Raw genomic sequence first — 15,390 nt, 5'->3', positions numbered from 1 at the left:
ATGCTCTTGAAGTTGCTCTAAGAGTGTAAACTTTAATGGTGGGACCAAAGTAAAGAATATATAATTATATATATTTAACATCCCCGATTTTTTAAAAAATCCCCGATTAATCCTTAAAAAATATTTGGCCGATCTATTTTTTGAAATCTGATTAATATTTATAAATTATTTTTGATATATATTTAATAATAAATAAGGTAAATATATTAAATATTATTAAAATATTTAAATATATTCAATTTTTATTCCGATTAATCCTTCCGATTAATCCCCGATTTGCCGATTAATCCCTCATCGGTACCCAAACCGATTAGTGCCGATTATCGATTTTTACAACCATGATATTTAGTGTAAAGGGAATTAAATATATTAATTTAAATGGTTCAACATGTGATGCTAGTTGTTTATTAATTTTGTAATTTATTTATAACCCCAAATATTTTGAGACATGCATCATTTGGTTATTTTATTTGAGTTTGTTGTCCTTAAGTATGGTAATTTCCACGTATTATCTTAGAATTGGTTAAGATACAATGATTTTTATATGAATACTGAATTTAAAACTATTATTGGATTTTGAACCCAGCATAACTTTAGGAAACCCTTGGGTAGGATTTTGGGCGGTTAACCAACCAAAGCTTATCTTTTTATTGTGTTTATTCCATAAATCATTACTTTTAAATCATGTCTTGCATCACTAGTACTCTGCACAACATCTTTGAAAGACGAATAGTTTTTCATCCAATTATAATTTCCAGAGATAATCATAGACATACAAACATGTTCAAACCCTAAAAAAGCACCAATATACTTAATAAATAACATAATTCTTATGGTAGTCAAGAATAATTAACATCACTAAGACCAATTTAAAATCTTGCAAACTAATTTAAAACTGCATGCCCTATAATGATTGCTGCAGCTAGCAGACAACTAATCCTGGAATGTTTTATAATAACTGTACATTATTTCAATGTGAAAAATTACTCAAAAAGCAATAAAAAAAAGTAATCCCACACCCTTTGAACTTCGGTGCAAGACACCACCGGGTATATGAAACTTGGTGATGTAGAAACTAAAAGGACATGTAATGTTTTCATCGTTGAAGTTCTTAAAGTATGGTGGAAATGTAATATACCGATTGGAGGGAATGCCAAAATGCTTTATGGCATGCCCTGATTATTATGAGACACGGTTTCTACGGGGAAGGTTCTCCAAGGAAGAACAAGGTTAGCTAACTCTTCGTTCAATTCCTCTGGAAAAGGCGGCATCTGCTTCATTACGTCTTGAGTATCACGCAGGCTGCAAATTAATAAATAGTCATAAACTTATTCCCATTTATATATGTCAAGAACAGATATACAGACCTGCAGTGAGAATTAAAGACCAACTCGGTTCATTTTAACTTATATTGAGCATAACTCCTATAACATACATCCACCCTTTTACCCATGAAACTTTACCACTATCATTTTATTTTAAAGTGGTACCCTTAACATCCTTAGCTTCATGTTTTCACCTGAAAAACCATTTATTTTGTTTTTTTTAAAAAAATCTAAAGCTAATTCAGGAACCTTATAATTTAGTTCTGAATTAGTATAAGGCTTGTCGAGACTTAAAATACAATATTATCATGAACAGCAAACGAGGTAATTCTAATAAAAAATTAAAAGCTCAAAACCTCAAGTATAGAAGGCCCCATTTCTGCGAGAGTTACAAGTAAACAATCTAAATATCAAAGATCTATATTTTAAGGCCAACTAATAACTTGTCAAATACTACCAATATACATACATGTTAAAATCAGAAAGACTTTAATCATAGGAAACTACGTCTTTGGGTTGCAAGTGAACTGAGTAGAATGGACTAGATCTTGGTAATATTAGCAAGACTTCAATCATTTTGCCTAAAATGGCTGGGATTTAAAGTGCTGTTCGAAATCCTTCATTCTTATGTCCTAAGGTAAGGCTGTTGTTAAACAGTCTTCCCCTTGTTGTAAGCGGGCACCCAGTGGCCTGAAGTAGATGGCAGGTCATTTTACTCTTTGGTATATAGTGTTCGCTCAGCACTAAAGGTGCTGTCAGCATAATAAGATCCATTGAAAAATCCAATCTTGGAGGTGATGATGCTTGATGCATTATTTAATTTAAAAGAAAATATTGATTGTATCTTTAAGTTCCCTATGTGTGAAGTATACTGCTCTGTAGGTTATCCGTGTCATATGCTTCTCATTATAGGCACCTATTGCCTCTATTCTGTATTCTTCTTTATAAAACACATTATTTAACTACTTGAGTGCATTATGAAAATTGTCAAGTACAGAAAAAAACATTCTTTCATGAGTTTCTTATGAAAATAAGAAATAAGGACTTGTCTTTCAGCAAATCTAGGATGCCAACAGTCAAAAATAAACAGACTGATCTAATATAGTGTCAGAAAATCTATTTGTAGTTTTGGTTCTTATGAATGTTTATGTTTTTGTCGGTATAGAAATGCAGTAAAAAAACAGCTATCGAATAACAAACTAAGCTAGATTGATATAAAGAACAAAGAGATAGAGAGAGTTTAGAGAGCGAGCAGAGAAATTGAAAGAGAAAAAAAAATCAGATAAAGAGAGAGATAGATTGTAGAAGAAGAAACACATAGAGTTGATTATAGAGAGAGAAATAGTACGAAGTGAAAGAGAAGAGTGGTGGAACTTAATCCCATTTTCTGTAAATCATCATAGAAAGTTTAAAACTTCACTGCTATTTATAGACCTCCTAAACTACTCAACCTCAAAAGACTAACTACCCCAGACTTCTGTCACTACTAGTACAACTACAGAGACACTAATAGCCTTTTCCTTACACTAACAACTAAAACTTCTATTAATTTTATTTCATGAGTTTCTTATCAGTTATAAAAAAAGAGGACTTCACTCTCAGGCTCAGCTGCCTATAGTCAAATATAATCAGACTGATATGATATAGATAAATTAAAAATGGGTTTCATCACACTATTACTGCAAAAGAACTTCTTAGACATACTTATTCATGTTGATAAAAATAAAATACAGTACTATAATGGAATCATTCACTTGTTTAAGCAGCAGCAACAAGAAGAATAAATGGAAAAAATGGACAGGAGAAATGAGGCAAACATACTTGTTCAAAATTTGGTGAATGTTATCCCGAGCTTGGCAAAAAAGTCCTATGTTTTCGTGCATCTGAAGGAAGAGTGAGAGAAATTAGCAAGGCCCATAAAAATATATGAAACACGGACCAGAAGTATGAAGAGTGGTGCTACATCAAGGAGTTAAAGCTCCAGACAACAAAAATAATAATGTCATAACTATTTCGACAGTTTGTTCGTGCCTTCAGTACATCGATGCTCTTTATGTTTAACAGTTTGAGTGTTCTTCAGGTTGGAGGGAATTGCTAATCAGAGGTGGAATTCCTAATTTTTACCATTATAGGGGCCAAGATATAGAATACAAACATAAAGATCTCACCTGATAGGATCTGAAATTTGCAGAAATCTGCTCCAACACTTGACCATTTTGCCAAAGAAGCTTTCCGGTAGGACCACCTGCCGATTGAGATTTTTTGATTACCAATGTTAGTACAGATCATAACCTTAATATATCAGATTTGTTTGAAAGAATTCGGAAGTTACAATTTTATTTAGTCTGAGGGTACAGAACAAGCATTACATGCAGTGGTCTGTGGAGTATAAAGAGAACAATAATTACAAGACTTATTAGGAACACGAATACAACATACTTTATAGGCTACAGTATTAAAAGATAAAATTCTGCTGATAAAGAAGTTTGATCCGGTGAATTAGTTATACATACTTATTTATTGTTGAACTCTGTAGGGTTGTAGTTATATTCAGAAAGTGCGTTTTTGAACTTCCTAGAGTTAGATAAGGAGAGGAACCCTCTTGATAATGAGAGGAGAAAGTTCAATATTAAGGGTTCCCTTACGCATTTGGTACCAAGTATATGCTGACTACCAACATGCAGCAAAGATACTACACTATCACAACGCAAAGGGGCATAATCTTATATATGATACCCAAATGAATTTATTCTATAAGACACGAGCCTACAATTAATAGTGATGCAACTAAGTATTTCTTTAACAAAAATCTACATTACCTGCTAACAGGGATGGCCTTGATGAAGGATCAGCCACATTTTCCTGAGAAGAAAACCAATATGATATATGACGGGAATATTTAGCATTAAGAATCTACATGTAACTGATAAAAGTATTTAGTCATTCATTGTTGTATAATAAATTATAACAAAAAACAATAATATGAAATATGGAGGTAATCAGATGTTCTTTATAGCATCTCCTACAATTCTATTCCAAGTGTAACACTGGCTAGACTAGTGAATAAGCCTTTTATGTTCTGCTTAACTCTCAATTTTGGCTTATTCTCTTTCGGTAGTGTTAGAGCAAGTCCAGTGGTGGTGCTAAAATAGGTATAGCTATTGCCATATTTTGAAATCAAAAAATTGATTTTTGATGTTAAGATAGAACTTGTGCTCCAATGGATAGTTTTTGATAGCACCAAACATATCTAAATAAAGCTATATTTTAAGTACCTAATATTTAAAAGTACAATTTTAGTTGTCACTATTACTTTAATTATTCATTTCCCACCATCTTCCCACTTGCATGCTTAGGTGTCAATTATAACAACATCTTTACTTGGTTCTACATTTAGCACCAAGTATAGCATTTTGCTATTTTGCAGCCATGTTTAGCACTCCATTACAGTGAGTTTTTCTTCTTTTTTTTCTAGAAATGCTATATAATAGCATCTCTTTTAGCACCACCACTGGACTTGCTCTTAAAGGTGTTCATGCATTGTGAAAGAGATAAAATCAGCTGATAAGACCAATTTATATAAAAAATAATGTCCCAATAAATGCCAAGTTTTAGGAAGTGCCTAGTACAAGCTTGAGCATGTCCATTATACCTTAGCAAATGATTTAAACTTTAAAATAGCACCATCAGCAAGATGCACTCGATAAACTACAATAAAGTTATATTAACTTCTTTTTTCGGTAACATATATATTGTGGCTCCACCAAAACCTCTTAGACTGCAAATCCTACCAATCTCTAGGTTCCATCAATATCAACACAGGATGCACTAAATTACTTAGAAGATTAAACAAACATTATTTATACATTAAGCAAAAAGAACTTCAATTACAAAAACAGCGCTCTTAACTTTTTAATGTTCATAACATTTGGTGAACATCGTATACATTTTTCGTGCATCCCATACCGATATTGGTGAATTATGGAGGTTTATATGCTAAGATAGTTTGCATTGGTGCACCAAGATCTATATATATATATATATATATATATACGATATCAACAAAATTTGGTAAGATAATAAAAACTTAACCTTAACCAGTCAAGTCGTTATACTTTGTATTTTAAGTCTTTATGTTGTGCATATAGAATGCCTCATCGATCATATATCTGTTACTTAAGAACTCAAATGTACTCAAAGGTTTATCCTGCTGTTCAATATGATAAAATAAAAGGTCTACAAAAATAATACATGTAAATGTTGCATGGCATAGCCAGGAAAGGGTGAAAAGTAGAGAGCATGTAAGGTAGATAATTGTAACAACGTATGACCAGGAACATCTTGCTCAATATAAAGTCTCCATGTAATTTCAAATTAGATATTTACTGTAATCATGAATATGTAAGAAGTGGGAAGGGTAGCACAGAGACAACATGCTAAGAGTCTCCGGAATCTACAGCATTTCGACATTAATCCATAAAAACCAATAAACCTAGAGTAAAGAAAAGAAGCATGGGCAACAAGATTTGCAGATCCTGGCAATTGAGGAAGATGAAGGTGACACATTTTAAGCCACATCAGCGCCATGTGGATTACTGTTTGCTAATTTGGCAACTGTCTTCGTTCTACCATTTTATGTAACAAAAGTGTCAAGTATAGGTTGTTACATTGACCAAATAGAGAACCTAGACAAATTTTTCATGATTCGGAACGAGAAAATATAATTATATTTGATTTATATATGAAATAAATCAGAGATTATATTGTGTTTCCTGCCGATTCTCTGCAGGAATAGGTTCATCCCTTTCTTTTTATCCTTTTTCCACCCTTGTCCTACATGAGTTAACTTGCCAAAAGATAACTTTACCCGTAAATAAACTTTTACTTCCTTTTTTTAATAATTTATTATTTGCTTCCTCCAAACTATTAAATGAGGGTGGAACAGACAGTCATGTTACCCAAGGTAAACGTTCCATACCTCTTGCTAGCATTCAAATAAACCATAAGGGGATGTAGATACCTTTTGTAGGCTACCTCCTCCAAAGAGTTGTGAAATCTCCTTCGAACCAAAAGATTTACAAGATCTCTAGTTGTTGGATTTTTATTGCCTACCATAGTTTTTCACAAATTTGAAATTCACTAATCTCAATTTCATGTTCACCGAGGTAAATATCAATAATCCAAGCAAGGTGCTATGATGACAAATGAGACGAAAGGCTTGTAGAAACTGAAAATGTTATTAACAAATATATGGTTTATGACAAAATTGAAACTAAAAACAGCTCAGAGAGAAAGACGGAAAAAGATTGATGTAGCAACTAGCAACTCATAAAGATTTATGAAAATACCACCCTTGTAATATTTGAACTCCCGTAGTGTTTGTAGTTATGTATAGAAATCGAGGATGAACGAATAGGAAAGTTAATTATGTGTTTGCCTCTTCTGTTGCAATTATAAGGAGAATAGTACTAGAACATTCCACAACCATTCAGACAAAAAAAAACATTCCATAATCATACAATATGGCTTCACTATGGCTTTTTTGAAACAGACACAAAAGACAAGTTAAGTTCATGCTAATAAGAAGGGTTGGAGGAGGGGTATAAAAAGAAATAAAAAAGTAACCTTACCTTTCTATTGTTGTTTTTCGTTGCAAGACTTTGATCCTCTTTCCTTCTTTTGCTATTTTCTTTTTTCTGCATGCAAGCAAAACTAGTCAGGAGAATGTGCATGGTTGTCATCATAGGGAACATATGATAATGATGAAGTACACATTCATTTGTCAGATTCATCACCAAAAGTAAGTACCATGCATCTGAAAAGAGGACTAATATAGCTAATATAGAAGCATAATAACTGGGAAAGAGTGCACTCAGCCTCAGGTAGTTCTGGCAAATGGTTAGTTCAGCGAATATTAACCACACTATATCATATTATCTAACGGAAGAACGATTTTTTTTTGAGTAAGATATTGAGGCCACTGCTAATAGATCCTGCAAACTACGCTTTGTGCCAAGTTAAGAGGAGTCATCCAAACTGGTATTGGGCAAGCAGAGCTTTTCTTAAACATATCTTACAATAGTCTTAAGATTCTGCCATACTTATTACATGTTCCATACATAATTACTTTATAACAGACTTCTAATTAAGATCTATCCCCCCGCTATCTAGAAAACCTTTACTTACAGAGTTGCAATCAGAACCCAGTTTTTGTGCTCTAAAATAATCATTGTAGGAAACTTCAAATTTTTGTGCCAAAGAAGAAACAAGTTTTTTTGTTATGCAAGTAAATTAATGTACAATTTATATTCAGCCTGGGATATAATATTCATATTTCAAATAGCTCGGATGTTCGCTTAAATTTTTAAAATCACTAATTCATACATCATAGATAGACTGAACTGAATAGTTTTCTACAAGCAAATCTCCTTCTATGATATTTTCCAACCAATTATATTTCTGTATAAGTAATAATCAAAAGAATTCTAAGGCCACAAACTTTTTTGTATCCATCTCACTTCAATATTATGCGTAACTACGTAAACCATAATATTTTTTTTTCGGAATATTTACACGACCGACCTCATAAAAATGGTCTAACAAAATTATTGCTTGATTCAATTAATAGATAGCAGAACTGTTGTGAACAATATATGACATGAATTTTTGGGAACTTACATTCATCCATCTGCAGCGCAATGCCACATCACGGACTGTCTTATTATGTAACAACACAGCTATCTTTGCATAACGGACTATATTTGTTTCGGACGCATATCTGCAAGGCGAATTGCAAAAATAAATTATCTAAACTATGTATAGAAGCGAACTAAAACTCCAAGATTAAAACAAATATCACGCTAAGCAAAACACATGCAAAAATATTTTCTAGCCGCAATTGTATAACATGCACCATGTCTCGATCTTAACATTTGTGCTGATAATAACTAGTCGATGATATATGTGACACCAGCAAGTTTGCAAGCTTAAAGGTATAATAAATCATAAGAAAAATTAAAACATTCGTTCATAACCAAAAGACAACAAAATGACAATGTACAACATCTATTTCAAGTGGACTCAAGATTTCTTTTTTAAAAAGCTATATGTTTTTTCGCTGATTATTTTGGATGAATATTCCTGACTTCCATACTATAAAACAACAAAAGAGCAAACATCTTTTATCAAGCTAACCTGTATTAGATATATATAATTTTTCTGTTCTCACTAAAAAAAAGCAATTCGTCCAAAAAGTATACTTCTTCAAATGATTTCGAAGGGACTCAAAGGCCATCAAACTATATGTTATGACGCTCTTAAAGGGCCATATCGGTTTTAAAGTTGAATTTCTAAATACAATGCAGGAGATCCTTTGATACTTGAACATTTGCCTTCTCGGACGACTTTGCGACACACACCCTTCATTCCCTTTTAACTAACCAGGAATAAGTATGATAACATCTTTTACAGCAAGGACATGCTACATAAAATTTGTGATAGAAGTTGACATCATATTACAAACTTCATAGAAACCAGGAACTAAAAACATGTCTAATTAACCATTTTAAGATGCCATCTGAACTATGATGTAAATGAGGACCAATGCATTTGAACTATGATGTAAATGAGGACCAATGTTGGAAGAAAGTCCCTGCAAATGAGACTAATGCATTACTTTAACTGTACAAGGAATACACGAAGTAAATGAGAACAAAGAAAGAAAACAATACAGGAACGAACATTGCTAAATTAGTCGAATAGGTATAGATTTGCTTTATGTGCTAGAAGATACTATTTTTGCAACAGACTGGATTAAAAAGATTGAAAGATCACCAAACATGTCCAGAAAGTGCAAAACACCGTGCAATGCCACGCCTATAGTTTGTCGACTTAATATAAGGGCAAGAGCAGTCCTCTGAGATAATGCCCAAGGTGCATCCTATTTCACTCTTCTTAAAAAAGAGAGAATTATTTAGTGGTCTTTTTCCCTAATTTTTTTCCAACATCCTTTTTTCTTTATTTATTTATAAATATTACATCGTTCCCTTTCTCATTCATCTTCCTGTACCTCTTTCTTTATTCCCAATTTATTTTCTTAACATCGATTGCAAGTAATATAATTTGATGTTCTACAGCTTACTTGTGGGCCATGTGCGAAGCTTTGAGTCAGTAGCGGAGAGGTTATACAGCAATGTCGTTTGGAACTTTTGTTACTAAAAAAAACCCTACCGACTGTTCAGTCCACCCTTTTGAATTTCTCCCGACTCCTGCCTCTTGCCTTGCGTGACTGCGAGTCTGCGAATAAAATTAGTGTGTGTTTTACCTATTTGAATTTCACTCAAGAACTATTTACTGCTGTGCGTCTCTACGGACTACAATTCAATCTTATGTCAGCAGATTTATTCTCCTCTTTTTAGGTAATTTACTTATTTATATCTTTTGCTTGTTCTCTGATTTTAAGAATTTTGTATTTTTCAATTTCAGTTACCAATTAAGTATTAAACCTCTGATGAATTAGTTTAGTTTTAATTGAGTTCGTTTCTATTATTTTATATTTCTTATATAGTCACTATTTAATAAGTAGCAGCATTTGTTCTCATTTTTATTACGAGAGAATCATTTTTCTATGCTCAAATTCGTTGTTTAATACACATCAAGTCAGTGGATTATGTCATGACACATTACGAGGTACTTGGGCGTAGTCTAAGGAGCCACCTCTAGAATCCAATTTGCACTCCCAATCTCGAGTCTTATGGAGGGATATAAAATACCACAGCAGAAAGAAATAATTAAGTGTGGATGTCTCTACAAGCATGGATTGATGGACCTATGCCTACTAAAACATTTACTTCATCGGCCTAGGGTTGTTGGGATTATGCAGTCACCATTACTTTACCACCACTGATGGGAAACTCATACTTATAAGTTATACATGTAGAAAAGACCTAAAAGTACCAAGATTCCAGAAGCCACAGGCAGCAGTACCAAACCTTTCTATAAAATTATTTCACCAAGAATCAGAATTCAATTACTTGTTCCCAGTATATTATAACATTAAAAAACTGTCATTTTCTCATTAACAGAAAAAGGACTGCTAGTCTGTACTAGGGCTGGCAGAAAAGCATATCGCTGCTCACTTTTTGTACTATAAGCATGTATGATACCAACTGTAATGGCTAGAATGCCGGAAGAATGATAGTTACTTTAATATTTAATAGTTAAATTTACTGTTTTGTACTTTGTCAAGCAGACAAATGGAAAGATGCATTCATGCTTGCCAAGTTGTAATCATGTCTAATGTCTATTCAATGCACAAGTAGATGATAAATTCCATACAGAATCATTTATACATACCAAAAAACTAACGTACCAAAAAATATCTTTAAAATTAGCAAAAACTTTGTAAAGACAAAACACATACATAGGTAAATAAAGCAAGTTACCTTGCTAGATTCTCCTCTAAGATGGCCTGTTCTTCAGGAGTCCACTCCATTGAAATTCCAGAACTATGCTGCAACACTGGACTATTCTCCTGCTGTCCGTTCATATGATGATTAACGGGTCGACCCGGTTCATTATATGGATTGGCCATATCAATTCACTTACATGCAGATAAACAAAGCCAAAACGAAAACCAACCCACTTTGAAAGAACCAAAACCCAAACAAAAAACCAGAAAATCTTGAAAAATTGAAGTGTATATTAGGCCAAGATTAAAGGGCTAAAACCCTGGCAAATAATTAGGTAGTAGTAGTAGTAATAAAAAGAGAAAAGGGAGGGAGGGAATTAATAAAATGATTCGGTTAAAAGAAGATTCGGGTGGTGTGAATGTAGTATATAGATAGATAGATACAGAGTCCTTATATATAGAGGAGTATGATGAAAGTAGAGGTGTCAATGACATTGACATCGGGATGGAACTGGGTGCGCCTGTTTTTGGAATCAAAATGGGGTCCGATTCAAATGTCCTTTTTCCTATTACTTAAAAGCTAATATTCCACTTTTTTCTCTTTTGCTGATTAGGCAATATTCACCACTCACACTTACCTATTTATTTATTATTTTACCTTTTTCAACTTTTTTCTTCTAAAAAAACAAGTTTAGTCTAGCGACTATTTTCCTTGTCCCACAATATTAATCTCATCTGAGGTTATTAATTCATTTCTAAGAGATATAATGGGAAAGATATTATAAAATTAATACTTTCTTCATGTACGTTATTTCAAAATTAAGTAAATTATATAATGAGACCAAGGAAGTACCTATTATAATTAAATTTAAAATATGAGGGTCGCTCTAATCATAAGTCTATTTAGTAAGAAGTTAGATGATAAATTTGCGTTTTCGACTATATTTATACCTTTTTTTATCAGGGTGACGATATTTATATTTATATATTATTAAAGCATCTATTTCAGCCAGGTGTCATCCGCTACCAGAACCAAGGGCTATGATTTAAAGGTACCAACCTCAACCTCAAAACCCTATCCTTGGGCTATAAATTAAGGGTGTACGCGGTTCGGATCAGATCGGTTTTGGGGTAAAAATCGAACCAAACTGCGAAGAGCGGTTTTGAAAAATTGTCATCCGCTTTTGCGGTTGCGGTTAACCGCGTCATTTGCGGTTGCGAATTTGCGGTTATTGCGGATCAGTTTGCGGTTCAACCACTTATTTTAAAATAATTAATAATTTGCAAAAAAATAAATTCGGAATATTAATAAATTGAAGTTTAAGTTACGTGATAAATTACATTCAAAAATAAAATATAAACTAATGCTCCGTGTGGAGTAAGGATATTAAAAACATACAAAAATGTGGAGGCGAGAGAAAAGAAAAAAGAAAAGGATAAAAAAAATTATATGTTAATTATATTTTTCATTTGTTTGGTTATATATCTTATAATGTGTTATATATTTGATAATGTCATGTCTAATATGATTTATGTTTAGTTTTCAGATCTTACTTAAACAGAACAAATCAGTACTTAACTGAAATCAGCACTTATACTGAAATCAGAACTTAAGTCATCAGTACTTAAGGTTCAGGAGATATTTATCAGAAAATAATATCAGGACTTAAAGGAAATATTCAGATAAGGAAGGCAGCTGATTAAAGGAAAAGAAGATCAAGACAAACGTAAGAAGAGATATGCATGAAGAAGGAATTCTATGAAGAATAGAATACTTGGAAGAAAAGATATCTGATTGATATATTTTAGGAAGCAGAATTATATTCCATATCAATTAGCGATTATCTTGTAACTGTGTAGTAATAAACACAGACATAGGGTTTATACTATAAGTGTTATCATTATCGAGAAGATTATTCATTGTAACCCTAGCAGCTCTCATGATATTTGTTCATCACTGAGAGATGACAGTTCCATACTGTAACAGAATTTATTGTTTTGAATAAAGTCTATTTTCTGTTACTTGTGTTATTAGAATTCGATTTGATACACTGTATTCACCCCCTCTACAATGTGTGACCTAACAAGTGGAAGCAGAGCCTATCTGTTAACATACAAACAGTTTAAGATCCAAAAACAATCATGTATGAAGTAGAAACTCCAATTAAGCCCACCAAAACTGAAGAACCTCCAAAGACCCAAATCCATAGCCGATATGAGGCTATTAGAGTTCCCATATTGAGACCATCTGAATATCCCATATGGAAGGTGAGGATGACTATGTTTATGGAAACTACAGATCCAAAATATCTTGATAGAATCAAGGAAGGGCCTCACAAACCAACCAAGCTCGTTGTTGCAGTTGCAGGTGAAGCAGCAAAGTCAGTACCAAATGAGAAGAATGACTACACTGTTGAAGATATCGCATCAATTGCTAAGGATGCTAAGGTACAACACTTACTGTATAGTGCCATTGATAATGTAATGTCAAACAGGGTAATAAACTGCAAGACTGCAAAGGAGATATGGGATGCCTTGGAAACAAGATATCAGGGAACTGATACGATTAAGAAGAACAGGAAGACAATACTCACTCAAGCATATGAACACTTTGACTCAAAGGCTAATGAGTCATTGACTGATTTATATGATAGATTTTTCAAAATCTTGAATGATTTGTCACTGGTTGATAAGGAGTATGATCTTGAAGATTCAAACCTTAAATTCCTGTTGGCTCTTCCTGAAAGCTGGGATTTGAAGGCAACAACAATAAGAGACAACTATAATCTTGATGAAACGACTCTTGATGAAATTTATGGGATGCTCAAGACTCATGAACTTGAGATGGAACAAAGAAGCAAGAGGAAAGGAGGAAAGTCAAGGACAGTTGCTCTTAAGGCTGAAGAAGAATCCCCCAAGGCAGCTACCTCAAGGAAAGGCAAGGGTAAAGCTCTCTTCACAAAGTCTGATACTGAGTCATCAAGTTCTGATAGTGATGATGACTCAGAATCTGAAAGCTTGCCTGAGACGGATGCTGATGAAGAGATGATGAAGTTGTGTGCCCTTATGGTGAAAGGAATCACAAAGATTGCATACAGGAAGTTCAGGAAGGGAAAGAATTTTTCCAGGAAAGGTGCAAGTTCTGATAAGAAGAATTTCAGAAAATCTGAGGGCAAAGGAGGAAAGTCGGACAGAGGAGATTATACAACTGTCAAATGCTACAACTGTGGTGAGAAAGGCCACATATCTCCTGATTGCAAGAAAGTGAAGAGTGACAAAGGCAAGGCTCTTGTCACAAAGAACAAAAGCTGGACAAACACCTCAGATTCTGAAAGTGAGGAGAATTATGCCTTGATGGCAAATGCTGATATGGCAAGTGCTGAAAGCAGTTCTGAAGCTTCTGAGTTAAAGGTACCTGAAACTACTTATGCCTTTCATACTGATGATATTAATGAGTTGAGAAGATATCTTAAAACCATGTTCATTAGCTATAGAGATCAAACTTTAACATGTGAAAGATTAACTTCTGAAAATCTTGCTTGCAAAAAGAGGAATGATTATTTAGAAAAAGAGTTAGTCATGTTCCATCAAACTCAGAAAGATAGAGATGATGTTTTCTATGTTAGGGATGAAGTGTTTAAAATGAATAAATCTCTAAAAGCTGAGTTAGAAAAGGAAAGAGAGATTATCAGGACTTGAACTAACTCTGGCAGAACAACTCAGAATTTATTAAGTAGTGAAAACTGGAAAGAGGGCTTAGGTTATGGAGATGACAAGAATGATAAAGGAACTGTAGAAATTAAGCCTATAGTTGTTAATCAAAAATCTAAGTTAAAGCCTGTTAAGTTTGTAGTTGTAAAGTCTGATAATGAGAAATCAGAAGTTAAAAAGTAATTAACTTCTGACAAACTAAAACAGGAAAAGACAACTGAAGTAAACGTAGGCTTAATGACAAAGTGAAAGGAATATGTCCTAAGTCCAATCATGTATGAGGATTTAGGAATAACTTTTATGTAATCTATTTTGATTTCATTGATATTAATAAAAGACTTGTTTTGTTTTTATTACGGGCTTTATCTATTTAAGTGTTTAAATAAGATATACCATAGTTTAGAGTAAAACTTTTTATGGATTTTGATGAGATCATAATAGTGAGACCTAAAAGATGATAACTCTAAACTTAAATAGTTCCTGGTCGTAGGATTACTAACTGGTAATTAATAATCCGCAAAGATCGGTACATACTATGCTTGCTTCATTATGAAGGATGTCTGTTCTCATAGACATTTGTGTGGTGACACTATAGCTAGTATGTAGGTGCTTATTATAGAAAAAGTTCACTGAACATGACTCGCCCAGCTGAACAACTGATGGAGTTCACTCACGTGTCAACAGTTGTTCACATAGTGATAGTTGTACAAGTATCCTTAAACTTGAGGTCATCATAGTCATCTTGTGTACACTGAACTATGCTTTGGTTTAGTTCTTAGTCTCCAGGGACAATTATTAGGGCTCTACTGGGTATAGGAATTTGTACACGAAGATAGTGTATGATCAATAAAGGATCTAGCCCTTCCAGTGAAGGAAGCGAATGTTCAAGGCTGATCCACTAATGCTAGTTCAGGAATCTCTGGCCAGAGTGAATGAAATTAGAAA

At 33.4% G+C, this 15,390-nt stretch overlaps 1 protein-coding gene across 1 annotated transcript; it reads right to left on the bottom strand.

Annotated features, from left to right (window-relative positions):
- Window positions 1–783: 783 nt before the first annotated feature.
- On the bottom strand, window positions 784–11,235 carry LOC141678900 (uncharacterized). The gene is made up of 7 exons (XM_074485323.1): window positions 10,769–11,235; window positions 8,004–8,103; window positions 6,956–7,021; window positions 4,145–4,187; window positions 3,494–3,570; window positions 3,147–3,208; window positions 784–1,302 (listed from the first exon to the last, which is right to left on the bottom strand). The coding sequence occupies exons 1-7, from the start codon at window positions 10,915–10,917 to the stop codon at window positions 1,164–1,166; spliced, it is 636 nt and encodes a 211-aa protein (XP_074341424.1). The 5' UTR covers window positions 10,918–11,235; the 3' UTR covers window positions 784–1,163.
- Window positions 11,236–15,390: the final 4,155 nt, after the last annotated feature.

The sequence above is a fragment of the Apium graveolens genome, chromosome 8 (genome assembly GCF_009905375.1).
Source record: "Apium graveolens cultivar Ventura chromosome 8, ASM990537v1, whole genome shotgun sequence".
Taxonomy (NCBI): domain Eukaryota; kingdom Viridiplantae; phylum Streptophyta; class Magnoliopsida; order Apiales; family Apiaceae; genus Apium; species Apium graveolens.
The sequence above is the reverse complement of the archived record's forward strand: the minus strand, read 5'-3'. Positions and strand labels throughout refer to the sequence as shown.

Excerpts from the sequence above, each read along its gene's own strand:
- LOC141678900 (XM_074485323.1), bottom strand. The coding sequence starts at position 10,917 with ATGGCCAATCCATATAATGAACCGGGTCGACCCGTTAATCATCATATG. Across the intron at positions 7,022-8,003 it reads TGCGCTGCAGATGGATGAAT|AAAAAAGAAAATAGCAAAAG; the intron begins GTAAGTTCCCAA and ends GCTTGCATGCAG. Across the intron at positions 1,303-3,146 it reads ATTCACCAAATTTTGAACAA|CCTGCGTGATACTCAAGACG; the intron begins GTATGTTTGCCT and ends ATTAATTTGCAG.